The sequence below is a fragment of the Trachurus trachurus genome (assembly GCF_905171665.1).
Source record: "Trachurus trachurus genome assembly, chromosome: 9".
Lineage (NCBI taxonomy): Eukaryota > Metazoa > Chordata > Actinopteri > Carangiformes > Carangidae > Trachurus > Trachurus trachurus.
The window spans coordinates 4,402,342-4,418,985 of NC_139895.1; the positions used below are offsets into that span (position 1 = coordinate 4,402,342).

Consider the following 16,644-nt stretch of genomic DNA (forward strand, 5'->3'; position numbering starts at 1 on the left):
AATTTATCTGATTGGTGATGAACAGTTTCACTCCTGAACATTTTTTGATGATTTTTACGTTTTTAGTTTTTTCAGGGAACAGACGTGTGTTTAAGAAGCTGAGGTTATTGATTATTTGATTAATGAGTGAGTCGTTAGTGACTTTGTAATGTATCAGGTGAGTCCTGTTGATTAACTGTTTCAACTGATAAGAGTCTAGTTATTAACAATAATAAGTCATTATATCATTAATCACACCTATATGGAGCCAATATGTTAAAGTTAAGTTAAGTTAAGTTTTATTCACTCTGTTTATTTGACTGGACTGCTTCTAAAGAAGAAACCTGGACATTTTATCCAATCAATAATATAAACCACATCATAACTCCTTATTCGAACAAACTTTATTTATAAAGTAGATTCCATATAGTCAACCAACATATTTGACTGTTTCATAATTAACTCAACGTCACGTTTCTGTGACTCAAACTTACAAAAATAACGTTTTCATATCAGAAACAAAACATTTCAACAAAAACACAGAGCACCGATTATCACGCGCTAACAATACACTGTAAAAACTCAAAATCTTTCGTCAAAATGTCTCAATTTTAATCAAAACGTATCTCTTTCCACTTAAAATAAGACTCGTCACCTAAAAATGAACTTGTTTTTAGATCATTTTCACTTGTTTGAAACACATTTTCACTTGAAATAAGTAGAAAAATCTGCCAGTGAAAGCTGTTTTCTCCACTATCTGATTATTTTAAGTGAAAATATGTTTGAAAGAAGGAAAAAGTGTCTAAAAACAAGCTACTTTTAAATGTGATGAGTCTTATTTTAAGTATAATGAGATTTGTTTTGACTAGAAATGACATTTTGACTAAAAAAACAAGACAAATATTCTTGGTAAGATATTTGATTTTGCAGTGCATGAGTCTGTGTCGTAACCATGGCAACAGGGTCAGGTCAGGTCACTGTCCGGGGCAGAAGGGGCAGGAGTTGTTCTTGCTGGACTGCAGCCACATGCGGATGCAGTCTCTGTGGATGGTGTGGGAGCAGCTCAGCGGGTGGCGACTCTCCGGGTCCACCAGGTTCTGACACATCAGACAGGCTTTACGGGCGCCGCCCATCTGACCGCCACCGCCGCCGCCGCCGCTACCCACCGCCGCCACGGGCCTCTGGATGGGGCCGAGGGCCGGCGGCGGGGGCGTGGGCCGGCTGATTGGCCCCGGCGCCGTCCTCTCGTTGTTCTGCGCCAGCTTGAGGCCGACCTGCTCGACGACCGCGTCCATGGACATGCCGGCCAGCGTGCCGCGCGAACTCTTCACCTGCTGCAGCAGCGACGTCAGCTGGGCCCTGTTGCATTGTGGGAACCGAGCGCCCAGCTTCTCCAGCACCTTGTCCAGTTTGCCGGTGGGGTGGGCCGAGGAGGAGGAGGAGGAGGAGGAGGAGGGGGGAGGAGGAGGAGAAGGAACCACGGGGGGGGAGGGGGAGAGGCTGAGGGGCGGGGTCACCCTCACCGGCGCTCTGAGTTGCTGCGGCAACGGCAGCGGCATAGGAGGGGGAGGGGGCTGGAAGTACTGGGGAGGGGGCGGCTGTCGGGGGTGGGGGTGGGGGGGGGCGTAGCGGTGGCGGTACGGCGGCGGCCGGTGGAACTGCTCCTGGTAGAAGTGTGGTGGGGGGGGGTGTCTCTGCTGCGGGGGGGGCATCTGGTGGGGGCGGGGGGGCATCTGCTGCAGAGGAGGGGGAGGAGCCATGAACGGAGGAGGACGAGTCAGCGACTGCATCAGCTGGTTGAACCTCAGGTCGGCCTGGAGACGAGACACGGGTCAAACACCTGGTTAGAGCAGCGCAAACTGTGGTTCTCCATTGTCCTAGCCTCGTAAACCAGCCTCTCCCGGAAATGCAATTCATTTCATTTCTGAGGGAGAGTCTGGCCTCATCCCCCTGTAAGCGTTTGGCCTGAAACCCTCAGAAGGCCGAGCCAATCAGCGTCGCCGCTGTGATTGACACAGCACGTTGGCCAATCAGGGACCGACTGGTGCAAAGCCCCGTCACTACGCCAACTTGCTGATTGGCTGAATGGGGTTGTCTGTCAACGCTACTACTCCCACCCACCCCAAACGCTTACAATGGGGATGAGGCCAGACTCTCTGAGAAATGAAATGAAATGCATTTCCGGGAGCGGCTGGTTTACGAGGCTACAATTTGACCACTTTTTGTCTAGAAATTTTAAAAAGAAACTTTTTTGAGAAATTTGACCACTTTTTTCTCATTTTTTTTGTTTTGTTTTTAGAAATTTGACCACTTTTTTTCTAGAATTTTTTTAAAAACTTTTTTTTTTTTTTAAATTTCACCACTTTTTTCTAACCACTTTTTCTAGAATTTTTTAAAACATTATTTGAGAAATTTGACCACTTTTTTCTCATTTTTTAAAGGTTTTTTTTCAGAAATTTTACCACTTTTTTTTCGAGAATTTTTAAAAAACTTTTTCAAATTTTTTTTATTTTACCACCTTTTTCAAAAAATGTTGTTTTTGAGAAATTTTACCACTTTTGTAGAATTTTTTTTTTTTTTTTTGAGAATTTTTTATAGAAATGTTTAAATGTTTTTGGAGAAATTGTACTACTTTTTTCCAGAAATTTCTCTACAATATTTCAAAAAAATTCCATTGACCCTAATTTGAACGTACATTGACTAAAAAAGTAATGTTCTTCAGTCTCAGAACGAATATTCATGTATTTCTGATGTTTGCTTCAAAAATCTTTCCAGCGGGGGTCTGTGGTCCAATTTGTCACTTTAGGGGTCCTTGATGTAAAAAAAGTTTGAGAACCACTGAGCTAAAACACAGCTGGTAATTGATAACATGTAACTTAACACTGTTAAATTATATCTGTTACCTGCTAACACACAATAGATTACTACTGACATGTAGCTGTTGCCTGCAAACATGTAGACTTTTACAAAATAAGAGCCAAGTAGCATGTCGCTGTACGAGACGGGAGATTAAAGGAATAGTTCACTCAAAATTGAAATTTCTCATTACTCATTATCTCCTCCCCCTCATGTGGACTAAGGGCTGGGAGAAGTTTCAGAGTCCTCTGTGGCTTCTCTGAGTTACAGGGGGTCTCGGCGTAGCAGTGCATGTCCATATGACGGTTGCAAATGGATACCAACTGTCTTCGTAACAAAAAAACACACCAAAAAACATCCAAATACCTCCATGCTGCTCGTATGTAATGTCCGTCTTGTATTGAAGCCCCGAAATGCGAAATTGTCCCGAAAAAAATTAAATAAGTCTATATTTCAAGCTTGTTTTGTAGCGGAAGCTCCACGAACTGGGAAGAGGAGCTTCCCCTACAAACAAGCTTGAAATTGTTGTCATATTGTTTCTTTTGTTTTGTATGTTTTATAGCAAGAATGTTGCTCAGTGACAGATTACTTGGAAAACTGGATATTGAGTGAGGGGCAGGCAATATAAGATGTATCTTCTCCCTGCTCCTTTCAAACCAACGGAAGAAATGTTGTGATGATATTGTCAAATTGTGAAATTGCCTTGGTTGGAATAAATAAAAAGAAAGAAAGAAAGAAAGAAAGAAAGAAATAAAGAAAGAAAGAAAGAAAGAAAGAAAGAAAGAAAGAAAGAAAGAAAGAAAGAAATATAGACTTATTACATTATTTTCGGGACAATTTTGCATTTCGGGGCTTCAATACAAGACGGACATTACATACGAGCAGCATGGAGGTATTTGGATGTTTTTTGGTGTGTCTTTTTGTTACGAAGACAGTTGGTATCCATTTGCAACCGTCCTATGGACATGCACTGCTACGCCGAGACCCCCTGTAACTCAAAGAAGCCACGGAGGACTCTGAAACTTCTCCCAGCCCTTAGTCCACATGAGGGGTGAGCAGATAATGAGTAATGAGAAATTTCAATTTTGGGTGAACTATCCCCTTTAACCCTTTGGCGAGCTGCCGGTGCCTCCAGGTCTCTCACCATGGGGACCTGGGGCAGAGACGGGACGTTGATCCGGGGCAGAGACTCCAGCTCTCGTCCCTGCCGCAGCTGCTGCAGAACCTCCTGGAACCGGTTCTGCAGCTCGGCCTGGCTCCGGCGGACGGCGCCCTCCTTCTTCTCCCACCGCTGCCTCTCGTGAGGAAACTGCTGAGGGAACTCCACCCGGAGGACGTTCAGGTACTGCTCCACCTACAGGCGAGGACGAGATCAGTCAGTGTCGGCAGAAAAAAAGCTCTTAAAGGGATACACCAACATTAGGGCTGTTCGATTTTGCCCTAAAATTAAATCTCGATTTTCTTCTCTGAAAAATCGATTTCCGATTACGATTTTTTTGTTAAATGACAAACTATTTTGTGTGCTGTTTGTGTCTTTTTAAATGGACCTAGAGTCTAATTACAAAAAAAAAATCTCTATCTATCTATCTATCTATCTATCTATCTATCTATCTATCTATCTATCTATCTATCTATCTATCTATCTATTTATTAGGGGTGGGAGAAAAAATCGATTCACATAAATATCACAATATCTTTTTTGACGATTTTTAAATCGATTTCTTTTTTCAAAAATCAATTTTTTTTTTGAATTTTGTTCTTTTTTTTTTTTTTTTTTTTTTTTTTTAATTTTTTAAAATATTGTGCAATGTGCATTTGTTCGCCTTTTTTGCATATAGAGAGTACAGGTTTTGAAAAGGGTTTAAGTTCACTTTATAATGGAGTATATTAATTTATAGGCTCCTACAGTATTTGTGTGCAGATAAATGTTAAAAATGCTAAAGACTAAAAATCGAGAGAATCGGCAATATCATAGAATCGCAATTTAAATCGAATCGCCATCCAAAAAATCGTAGAAGAATCGAATCGGGAGAAAAGCATATCGTTCCAGCCCTACTATCTATCTATCTATCTATCTATCTATCTATCTATCTATCTATCTATCTATCTATCTATCTATCTATCTATCTATCTATCTATCTATCTTCCTTCACTGGTCTTAGCAAAATGCCAACATGCTTGTTTACAGTGTGTGGGGAGAGCGTGATGGGAGGAAGGAGGCAGCAGTCATTGCGGTAATTCAGCGCAGCCCAGATTCATGAACGGGGGCTTTCCGTAATTACCCTAGTTAGAGTGAAAAATCGATTTTTACGATTTCAAAAAATTGATTTTTACGATTACGGGCGTTTAGAGTTGCTGAAGAGTTTCTCTGACGACTTTAGGTGGAGGCAGGCTAACACTACCTATACACTTCCAGCGTTTGAGCTGAGCTAATTTGACTTTGACTTTATTTTACAGGATAGCCCCTTGAGATGTGCCATCTCATTTTCGAGGGGGTCCATATTATCAACGGAAATACAAACATTGCGGGCGATATGGCTCTATCCGTCAGACACGGGAAATTTTTTTTTGGCGTATCCCTTTAAAAGGCCCCATGCTGTGCACTTTTCTCTGGGTTTATTTCTCTGCTGATATCCCTAACAAGATGTATCATTGGTTTTGAGTACCTGTGATCTGCTTAATATCGTTTCTACTGCCCCTTTCTGTTGCCTCTTTCTGGAGCTCTAGCAGGCACAGGTCATTTGGCCAATCAGAAGAGAGAATGAGAACCTCTCCTCTGATTGGCTCACTGTTTTTGAGTGGCATGTGGTCGGGCCAATCACAGGCAAGTAACTGAAGCCTATAAGCTGCATTCATAAAAATTGAAAAAAAAACCCAACTGGTCGCGGTGGGCGGAGTTACCTTGTGTGTGACATCACAGAAAGGAGGAAGTGCTATCTGCTCGTCTTAAAGGGACAGTTCCTACAAATGGGCGGTGTGTGTTTCTCCGTTTATGACCAGTTTGATGCATGTGGCAGTATATACGTGGGCCAGAGACCTCCCCAAGCACCAAAAAATAACCAAAATCACATTTTTCATGCCATGGGGCCTTTAAACACCGACGTCATTGTGGCGTCCGTCCGTACCTCTCTGAGCCACGCCTCGATGTGCGTCATGGCGACGTCCCTCTGCTTCTCCACGGCGCCGATCTCGTCCTTGACGGCCTGAAGCTCGGCCTCCTGCGCCTCCGTCCGGGCCCGCTCCATCTCCTGCCTCAGCTGCTCCAGCTCCGCCCGCCACCGCCGCTGCTCCTCGCTCTGCTCCTCGCTGAGCGCCGTCAGCTTCCTGTCGCTCTCCTCCAGCTCCCGGGCCAGTCTGTCGCAGGAGGAGGAGGAGGAGGAACTTTATTTAAACTACCACGACAACAAGCGACACAGGAACTGTTTTCTATTAGGGCCGGGTAGAAATTTGACCACTTTTTTCTAATTTTGTAAAGTTTTTTTTTGCTTTGTTTTTAGAAATTTGACCACTTTTTTTTCGAGAATTAAAAAAAAAAATTATTTTTGAAATGTTACCACTTTTTTCTAGATTTTTTTTTACCACTTTTTCCAGATTTTTTTAAAACATTATTTGAGAAATTTAACTTTTTTCTAAAATTGTTTTTGAGAAATTTTACCACTTTTTTCTCTCTTTTTTTTAGAAATGTAACAATTTTTTCCCGAAATTTAAAAAAAAAACAAAAAAAACAATTACCACCACCAGTGAGAAATTTTACCACTTTTTTCAAGATTTTTTCTTTTACCACTTTTTAAAAATATTTTTTGAGAAATTTTATAACTTTTTTCTTAACTCTTTCGCGACCATTGACGAGTAAACTCGTCAAAACCGTTTTTTTACAGATTACGATAATAGACACTCTGAGGTACCCTGTGTGTGAATATGGTAGTCCTCTGATATGTAAAACTGTTTTAAACTAAAATCAAAACATAATGTTTTTTTATAAACTGTGTGATCTTGGTTTTATTTGAGTAATCGTTCTCCTTGAATGCTGCTGTGGGGACAGCGTGCAGCGCTGTGCGGCTGTCGGCTACAGTGTTGCGACTTTCTCGCTGAATCTGGCGACTTTCCAAACCCTCTTTTGACAAAAGCGACCGACGACAAATCTGGCGAGTTTTTCCGGTGCTGTTACAAACGTTTTTGGTTTGGAGACTCGGATCTGAAAGCCGGTTATCTCTGCTGTTTTCACGGTGCAGCGGAGCGGGCGTTGAGCAGCGGGGGCTGTGACCGGCCGCCCCCGCCCCAGAGCACTCATCGCCGGCCAGTCACACAACAGTGTCCCGGAGCTGCTGCGCTGCAGCCAGAGACCCACACCGCTGCACCGCTGCTCTCCAGGCTGCCACACACCCCAGATTTACCTACAAATATATTTATTTAGCCGTAGAAATGATTTGGGAGACATGCCACACCGCAGGGTACCGGTAAAATGAGCAGATTGCCACTTGACACAAAAGTGCGTTTTTCTCTGAAACTAGAGCGGGAGCTCCGTTTTTGGAGAAACCCAGCTCTCTTCTCCTCCTTCGTACTCACGAACGAAACGGCAGAAAAACTCGCCGTTTTTTCGAGAAGCACGTTGTAAAGTCACTCTTCAACCAAGTGAAGACCGTTTGTTTCTAGGTGACGTACATAGTTCGGTTCGACGTGAGATAAAAGGTAAACAAATAGCCAAAAACATGTGGTCCTGAGCGGATGTGCTGAAGAATTAGTGTGGTCGCGAAAGAGTTAAATGGTTTTGGGGAAATTTTACCACTTTTGTAGAATTATTATTATTTTTATTTTTTTTGAGAATTTTTTCCAACAGGAACTGTTTTCTTCTAGAGCCGGAGCTACCAAATCAAAGAGGGACCTTGTGATTCGGTAAATCAGTAGCGATACGCTACTGATTTACCGAATCACAAGGTCCCTATTTGAGTCAATTCGACCCGATATTGATTCATTCAGAGATATTTAGGTTTTAATACCAGTTTTGCTCATTTTCACAGAACTAACGTGGAAAATTGAACAAAGATGGAACTCTCTGACTTGGTGCATTATTGAAAATAATAACGTCTACATTAAAATTTGATTTATTTAACATATACAGAGGAAACAGGAAATGCATACGATAAAAGATCGATCCAAGGATTTTATAAACTGTGGGAGCCAAAGTGTGTTTTATGTGCTTCTACGTGCTTTTGTTTGCTTATGTGTGGAAGTTCATATGAATGTAAATACTGTATATAATTGATTTGATTGGATAAATAGTTGATTATAAATAAATTAGGCAAAAGTTGAGTTAAATTCATCTGATTTAATTCATGTTTAGTTAAAAGGATTTTTTAAAAAAAAACTTTTTGTTAGGAGCCATTTTTATGTTAGTGTCGCTTTAAGAAAGTCTTTACACACATTCGCACACATTCAATTGACGTAGTTGAGGTTTAATTAGGACTGAGCCACACAGTTTTCTACCCATAGAGCTTCTCTGATGAGAAAACCTTTGGAACTTTGGAAAACGTTGGAATAAATACATTTTTGTTTAATCTTTTTACACCTGAGTCCGGTGAAGGTGCACGAGTGCAGTTAACCTCGTTTAAAAGGCTTCAACTCCCACAGAAACAAAAAAGAATCGATTTTTTAAACCCAGCCCTAGTTTCTACAAAGATCTGTGTGCGTCCGTCCTTTATTCCCCGTTGTTGTTGTTGTTATTCTTGTTCTCACCTGTTCCTCTCGTCCTCCGCTCGACTCTTCTCCGTCGTCATCTCTTGTTTTTTGCTTAAGAAGTTCTTCCTGGCGGCTTTAGAGTTGTTCAGCTGCAGCTTCACTCGCACAGAGTCCACTTTGTCCATAGCAGCCTGAAAAAAAAACATCAACAGCAAACACAACATCTGTCACTGAGTCCTGAGTTCTGTCGCACAAAACCAAGAGAGCGGATCAAGACTTTTCAGTTATCCTGGATATCTTAATTCCACTTTTGTGCAAAAGCCCCCAGATCTACCTCGGCACGGTGTGTGTGTGTGTGTGTGTCCTACCCGCTGCTGGCGCGTGGCGTCCACCGTCCGCTGCTGCATCTCTTCTATTTCTTTCCTGTACCCGTCCTCCTTCTTGTCCTGCTCGCTCATTAGACGCTCGTACTTCTCCTGCAGGACGCCGTTGTTCTCCAACGTGGCCGACACCTGCTCCTCCCAGTCCGCCTCCGTGTTGACGCCCGTCTCTGCCGTGATGTCGTCCGTCTGCACCGCCTGGACCCTCTGCAACAGGTCTGGGACGTGGAAGCAACAACGACAACACCGAATGAAACATTTCATCGCTCTGCATAGGAAGATTTTCTGCCTCTGCACTGGTCTCACATTTGGCCTTATTCTGACAAAACGGTAGCTCCTATCAGAAAAAGCAGCAGACCGTGGTCGTCGCAAGGACTTCCTGAACGCTTTGATATGATTTTGGCGTTTCTACAGTAAATGTTTTGGAAACACTTGCGAGTTATAAACAGGGGTCCCTTCTGCTTCTCTCAGAAAAACTTTGTATTAGAGTCAATGAGGAGCACAGAGGGATGTGGCTGCACTGAGAGGCTCACAGTTTAAAGTCTTTAGGTCTCTCTGCTTTGCTGAACACATTGTGAGAGAGAGGACAAGTTTGTCTACAACTGTGGAAAAAATCATGTGTGTGGAGTGTAATCTGTGGCCGGTAGGAGCGTGTAATGAGAAACAATTTCAGACAACTTCTCCCACTCTAGCTAGTGATGTCACCCACTCTAGCCCGAACATTCCGTGCAATACACACCCATTATAATCTCATGATTTATCCAAAAATAATCATGGTCATTGAACAGTGATTGATCAAAAACGACATGACCTATCAAATCCTGTATTAATAAACAAATAGACAAGACTTGTGTCTAAATTTTAAAGTTTAAATGGAGTCTGCAGCTGAAAGTATGCCAGAGCAGTAGACGTATGAAAAAGTCCACTAATTTGTTTGATTTTGGACTTCATCCCATTCATCCTCTATTTTAAATTTAAATTGACACTTGATTGTGGCTTTACCTTCCACTTTCATGTTGGCCAGCTCCTCCTCCACCTCCCTCAGCTCCAGCTCCAGCTCCTCCTCCTCGGTCAGATCATGTGGGACTTCTCCTCCTGAAGCTATGCTAACAGTTTCCCAGCTAACGTCCATGTTGACGGAAACGAAACTTAAAAGTTGAACCGGTGAATCACGACCGGTTCCGTAGCACCAACAAACCAAAAAAACACAGTCAACAGGCGGTGTAACTAACGTGTGTTTTAAATGAACGAGCTCTTCCGCTTCTTTCGCTTCTGTTTCAACGCGACAGTTGGTTCACAGCGGGTTCGTTATAACAATACGGAAGTGTTTCGCTGTGTCGCAGAAAAACAGTTCCGACTAGGCTGAGCGTCTTCTTCTTATTGGTTCCGGGCTCAATGGAGGTTCCGCCTCAAAGATCGTCTATGTGCAGAAAAACTTTATTCAACGTTGCTCAACATTGTTTTTGTTTTTTTTAAATCAGTATAAAAATGACAAAAGTCTCAATAAATGATCAGTAGTACATCGCAAAATGTCAGTTAAACTTCTCTCAAATTTTATTTCTACATCCAGGAATTCATTGTACAGTGTTCTGAATGTAGAAATATTTCAGCAATAATATTGTCTGTAGCCTACAGTCATGTATTATTTTATGTATTTATTGTTACCTATAAACAAACTCAAGGAAATCAACTTTTATTTTATTTTATTTTATTGCCATTATGCTGGAAGATGATTTTTTTTATCTATAATATATATATATTTTTTTTACTTTATTTTAGAATTTTATTTTTGGTCTGAGGTAGTTACACATCATTCACTGTCCATATGTGTAAATTTGTTTTCTTATCTTCATTTCTCAGACTTGTCCAACTAAAACATATTAACTTGTTTTTCAAACATTTGACACACACACACACACACACACACACACACACACACACACACACACACACACACACACACACACACACACACACACACACATTTGTTTAATTTTAATTTAGACTTTAGACTCCTAATTTAGATTGATTTTTTAGATTACATTTTTTACGTGTTCTAGGCTATTTATTATAACATTTTCCTTTACGTTCACATCCTAAACTTGACTTTATTGACAGGTATTTGATAGCCTTTCAGAAAAAAAAAAAAAAAAAAATCATAGTGTGCATTTAGCATAACGTAACAACAGAAATAAGTCGACGATACACAATCAAAAGGTGCACATGTAAATAATCATTGTTTAATAAAACACAGAATTCCCAGAAACAGTAGAAACTCTTCCTATCTGTGTTTATTTCCCCAACCAGCTCTGAACTACAAAGATGTCCCGGGAAGCGGCTCAGAGTGAGCCCTCCTCTCTTTCCGCCTCTCTCTGTTTCCCATCAGGACTCTCTTCTCTCAGTCACATGACAGCGCCGGGAGAAACCTCCTGACTCCCCCCGCTGCTCCTCCTCCTCCTCCTCCTCCTCCTCTCCCCCTCCGTCAGTCAGTCAGTCAGTCAGTCGGCTGCTTCCTCCTCTCTTTACCCGTCGGTGAGTGAGTGTCGCTCGGTCACGTTCATCCCCGCGCACCGCTGCAGGAACCAGGCCAACATGGCGGACACAACGGCCAGGGATCATCATCCTGCTGCACCTCCTCCTGCTTCACCTCCTTCACCTCCTCTAACGGAGCAACACACCGACTTCCAGGAGCTGCAGGACGCCGAGGATCTGTTCCCTGAGCCGGCGGCGGCCACGGCGGAGGTGAGGAGGAGGAGGAGGAGGAGGAGGAGGAGGAGGAGGAGGAGGAGGAGGAGGTGATGAAGGGAGGGAGGGAGGGAGGCCGAGCAGGAGCAGGGCGTGATGCCTCCAGCTGTTAGAGAGGAGGAGGAGGTGGAGGAGGAGGAGGGGGGATATTATTGATGTTTAGGCAATAACAACAATAGGGAACCGTACGTGGCCTCGGCCAGGTGAACTACAGGAGCCGAGGAGGGTCAGTGGTGTGTGTGTGGAAAGAAAACGCAGAATAGGTGTGTGTGTATGTGTGTGTGTTTGCTCTCCGTCAGGTGACAGTCACACAGGTGGTGTGGGAGGTGATGCGTTCAGGGACAAAAGGACAGGACAGGGGAAAAAACAGCAGTGAGTGAGTGAGTAGGGCATTTCATTTAATTTCTTTATTCATTCTTTGTAAGTTTCCAGTTTTTGTTGACAGGGTTCAAGTTAGAAAACAAAGATGGACGATTCATCAATGCCAGAAATGATAGTTTTATTGGTTTTGAATGAGAGTTTAATGGCAGACAGTGTTGGAAGGGTTGCTTTTAAAATGTAGCCTATTCCCCTACAGATTAGGCTACTGATTACATGTCCTAAAATGTAATCTGTAATGTAGCCTATATATATATATATACAGTCACACAGGTGTGGGAGGTGATGCGTTCAGGGACAAAAGGACAGGACAGGGAAGAAAGAAAAACGAATAGGAGAGCAGTGAGTGAGTTTACAGTTTTTGTTGACAGGATTTAAAGGGACAACGAGGAGTTTCTATTTGGTTATAAAAAAGTCTCACGTTAATGTGGATGAATCTACGTTACCCACACTTGTTAATGGGCCCATTTTCCATAAATATATCGTTTTGTCTCTATCGTTATTTTGTTATTATTAGTGGTGGTGGAAATGCTGGGCGAGCCGACCATCAGCGTTTCTTTACTTTCGGTTTCGTGGCGAGTCATGAGAATAACGCCGCCGAATCGCCAACACTTCACTTTTCCAAAACTCCTCGTTGTCCCTTTAAGTTAGAAAACAAAGATGGACGATTCATCAATGTAAGAAATGATAGTTTTATTGGTTTTGAATCAGAGTTTAATGGCAGACAGTGTTGGAAGGGTTGCTTTTAGAATGTAGCCTATTCCCCTACAGATTACTGATTACATGTCCTAAAATGTAATCTGTAATGTATTTAGATTACTTCAAAATCGCCTGCCTTAGCTGCCTTTAACTGGGAGACTGAATTTGTTTTAGAGAATGATCTTACACATGAACTTATAGGGCTACGGCTCCTTTAAACTAAAGCATTAATAAATAGGCTATGTGTTTGTGTTTGAGTTTGTCAAAGGGCAGATGTAGAGAAACGAGACAAAACAAGAAGCACAAAGTCCAATAATCAACACTGTTATTGATTAGTATTAATAAAACTGAACGTCACAGGTGTGTTTGTGTAGACAGTATTTTATTGTTTTATTACATTGACTCTACCTGTGTGTGTGTGTGTGTGTGTGTTGAGGTGATGAGAGCGCCTCGTTTTTCCCGTGTGCAGTGAACGCAGCAGGAGGAGTCTTTTCTTTGTTTTCTGTTTTTGAAAGAAAAAAAAAACTGAGGCTGAAAACACTAAAGTCTGATTTGAGTGAAATCAAACTTTACACTAGTTAGCTTAGTTTAGCTTAGCACAAACACACTGGAAACAGTAGGAAACCGTTTAGCCTGGCTCTGCTCCAATGAAACTGGTTTATATGTCATTAACAGTAACCATGACGACAACAACAAACTACAACAGCTTCTTGTGGCGTTCGTCTTGTCGTTTCTTGCTCGTTTAAATGAAGTTTTACGTCAGTTTTTGATCAGTCAGAATTTAATTAACAGAAGAGGAAATGAAAAGTGAATGTGACGTGTGAGTGTGAAAGTGTTATTGATAATTATTGATTTATTGGTTTATTGATTTATTGATACAGCAGCAGAGTGAGACGTCTTTCTCTCTGTCTGTTAGAACATCTCTGATCTGATCCTCAGCTTCACAGCAACAGTTTCCTATTGAAGAGGGAAAAACATTATGTCTGGAAGTGTGTCGTAACACACACACACACACACACACAGAGGTCTGTTTTCTCTCTTTTCGTCGTGTCAGCACTCTGGACTTCATTCCTGGTGATGAGTGTCTTCGCTGAGTGTCACAACAGCTCTCTCTCTCTCTCTGTGTGTGTGTGTGTGTGTGTGTGTGTGTGTGTGTGTGTGTGTGTGTGTGTGTGTGTGTGTGTGTGTGTGTGTGTGTGTGTGTGTGTGTGTGTGTGTGTGTGTGTGTGTGTGTGTGTGTGTTACAGATGAAGGATGTTGACAGGATGTTTGTCCTTCCTCTCTCACCCAAACCTGAATCATCACCGAGTCTCTGACCTTTGACCTTTGGTTCTTCTGACTAAACTAAAGGGACGTTCAGCAACACCTTTTTTACAAGTACTCACTGTTGAGTACTCACCGATACCGAGTACTTGTACTTTTATATTTATTATATATGTGTATATAGTAGACTTGCAGTTCTTGAGACACTTTTTTGTGGTCTTGGTCTTGTCTCGGTCTCGACGGGCGGCGTTATAGAGTTCCTCGGGCTCCTTTATCCCCAGTGCCATCTACATAATAAACAAGACACAGTAAAGGGGATTTTATTTTATTCTATTTTTATTTTTACTATCTGTATGTGATGTGACCGCTGTTGACTTTGTTTTGTCTCATGTAGGCTAAGCCTTGCTGGCAGGCGTTTGTGTTCTGTCTGTTCTGTCTATAAGTGAGACCAAAGATGAATTTCCTGCCTTGGCGTGACAATAAAGTTTTTCTAATGTTAAAGGGATTTGTTGTAGCCTACAATATCCAGACAGGCATGCTTTTTTTTGATATCATTATTTATACGCCCCCTTCAAGTGGGACCAAAAATGCATTTTGCGACACAGATGCGTCGGCACTCGTCCTCTCGCGTTCTACGACTCATGCGGAATAGCAAAATATGGTGCAACTAGTTGGTTCTTTTGGTCTCGGTCTCAGTCTTGAGCTCAACTGGTCTTAGGCTTGACTTGGTCTGTCTAGGTCTTGGTCTCGGTTCAGGCGGTCTTGACTACAAGTCTAGTATATAGCCTACACACAAAATTTCAATTAAAGGGACAACGAGGAGTTTCTATTTGGTTATTTAAAAGTCTCATATTAATGTGGATGAATCTCCGCTACCCACACTTGTTAATGGGCCCATTTTCGATAAATATATTGTTTTGTCTCTATCGTTATTTTGTTATTATTAGTGGTGGTGGAAATGCATCAGCAGTCCTGAGCTGTGAAAACACTTCGCTTTTCCAAAACTCCTCGTTGTCCCTTTAACACAATAACAGATCATCTTGAACAGCGGCGAGAGAGAGAGAGAGAGAGAGAGAGAGAGAGAGAGAGAGAGATGATACACATAAAGACACAGTGTTAAACGTTTGGGCTGTAATAACCTCACTTGTGTTGTTTATGGATCAGCCGAGCGCCTATGGAGCTACATCTGTATCTTTATTAGTCAATCCCAAAAAAAAAGAAGTTAATTTAAAGCCCCAGTATGTAACTTATTTGGCTTTTTATTAGCAAAAATCAAACATGTCTTTCATAAATCCGTATTTCACTGAAGTGGAATCACACCTGCATACAAATGAAAGCTTTCTGGTTCCTTAGAATGAGTTGTTACAAGTCGTTACAAATACATAAGTGGGCGACGCACCGAACCGAGGCGGCCATGTTGCATCGTGACCGTAGGTAACCACGGAAACTGAGCGGAGCTGTGGGCTCGGCCTGTTAAAACTGTCACCACCGTGTAGTGTGAGGAAGGACGGAGGCACTGGTGTTGCATTCAGGTGCAGTCAGGCAGACGGCCGTCGGCAAACCAACCGGATGTCATTTTACTCCACCAGAGAAAGACGGTAAAACAATACCACATCACCATGACAACGTATTGTCACGCCTGTATTGTTTTGCCTCGTGCTGGCGGACCACTTGTTTACATAGACGCTTGTTTATCCTGTTACATGCAGCGTCTGTTGTCTGTCTGACATCTGCCCCATTTCACGTGAATGCAACATCAAGAATACGTTCCGATATGCAACCGCACCACTAGATGGGGGGGATTCCTATATACTATACCTTTAAACAAAAAATATATTTTCAGTCAAATAATATCTCACTTAAATAAAAAAAAAAGAAAACCTTTTCAATCAAAGAAAAAAAAGTATAGCAAAAAAAAAAACATATTTGAGACCCAGAAAAATTGCATTTGAGCACTTTTATTTCTTTGATTGAGTCATCTTTTTGTATTTGGGCCATATTACGTTGTAGGATATTAGTGTCTTTATTATTCAATCAAAAAATATGTGGATTTAAACAAAAAGGATATTTTTAATCAAATAATAACTCACTTCAATCAAAAAAAAACTTTTCAATCAAAGAAAAAAAGGGTTCAAATATTTTTTTTGCATTTATAAAAATGCAAAAAAAAAAACTTCTTTTGATTGAAGTGGAGTTTGTTTTGATTTAAAATATCTTTTTTGTTTAAATTAACTTTTTTTTTTGATTGAATAATAAAGACACCAATGTAACTCCATAAGTGCCAGCCAGCAGGTTGAGACACTTAACGAGGTTTAGTAACGGTAACTAGTTGTGTCTGTCTATCCTGATTCTGAAGCAGCCGTAATAATTAAGGAGCGACGTTGCGTTAAAAACAATCGATTATTAAATTAACCCTACTAATTAACTATTTTTAATCGTTTTGAATAGTTTCTCTTAAGAAAAAAAGTCCAAATTCTCTGATTTCAGCTTCTTAAATGTGAATATTTCTGGTTTCTTTGTTCCTATAGGACAATAAACTGAGTCTCTCTTTGGTTTGTGGACAAAACAAGACATTTGAGGACGATGTCGTCTGGTGGTTTGAGAAACACTGGTTGATATTTTTCAACATTTTTTAACATTTTATTGACCAAACAACTAATCGATTAAT

At 41.5% G+C, this 16,644-nt stretch overlaps 2 protein-coding genes across 2 annotated transcripts in view; one reads left to right on the forward strand and one right to left on the reverse strand.

Moving 5' to 3' along the window:
- Positions 1-871: 871 nt before the first annotated feature.
- rnf214 (ring finger protein 214) lies at positions 872-10,096 on the reverse strand. The gene is made up of 6 exons (XM_083978534.1): positions 9,894-10,096; positions 8,880-9,109; positions 8,569-8,702; positions 5,961-6,189; positions 3,980-4,189; positions 872-1,793 (listed from the first exon to the last, which is right to left on the reverse strand). The coding sequence occupies exons 1-6, from the start codon at positions 10,021-10,023 to the stop codon at positions 954-956; spliced, it is 1,773 nt and encodes a 590-aa protein (XP_083834660.1). The 5' UTR covers positions 10,024-10,096; the 3' UTR covers positions 872-953.
- A 1,306-nt stretch (positions 10,097-11,402) lies between these two features.
- Positions 11,403-16,644, forward strand: part of snx2 (sorting nexin 2) — a 41,245-nt gene continuing 36,003 nt past the window's right edge. The window contains exon 1 of the mRNA XM_083978664.1: positions 11,403-11,633. Within this exon, the coding sequence (XP_083834790.1) occupies positions 11,484-11,633 (150 nt within the window). The 5' untranslated portion in view covers positions 11,403-11,483. The remainder of the gene's footprint in view (positions 11,634-16,644) is intronic.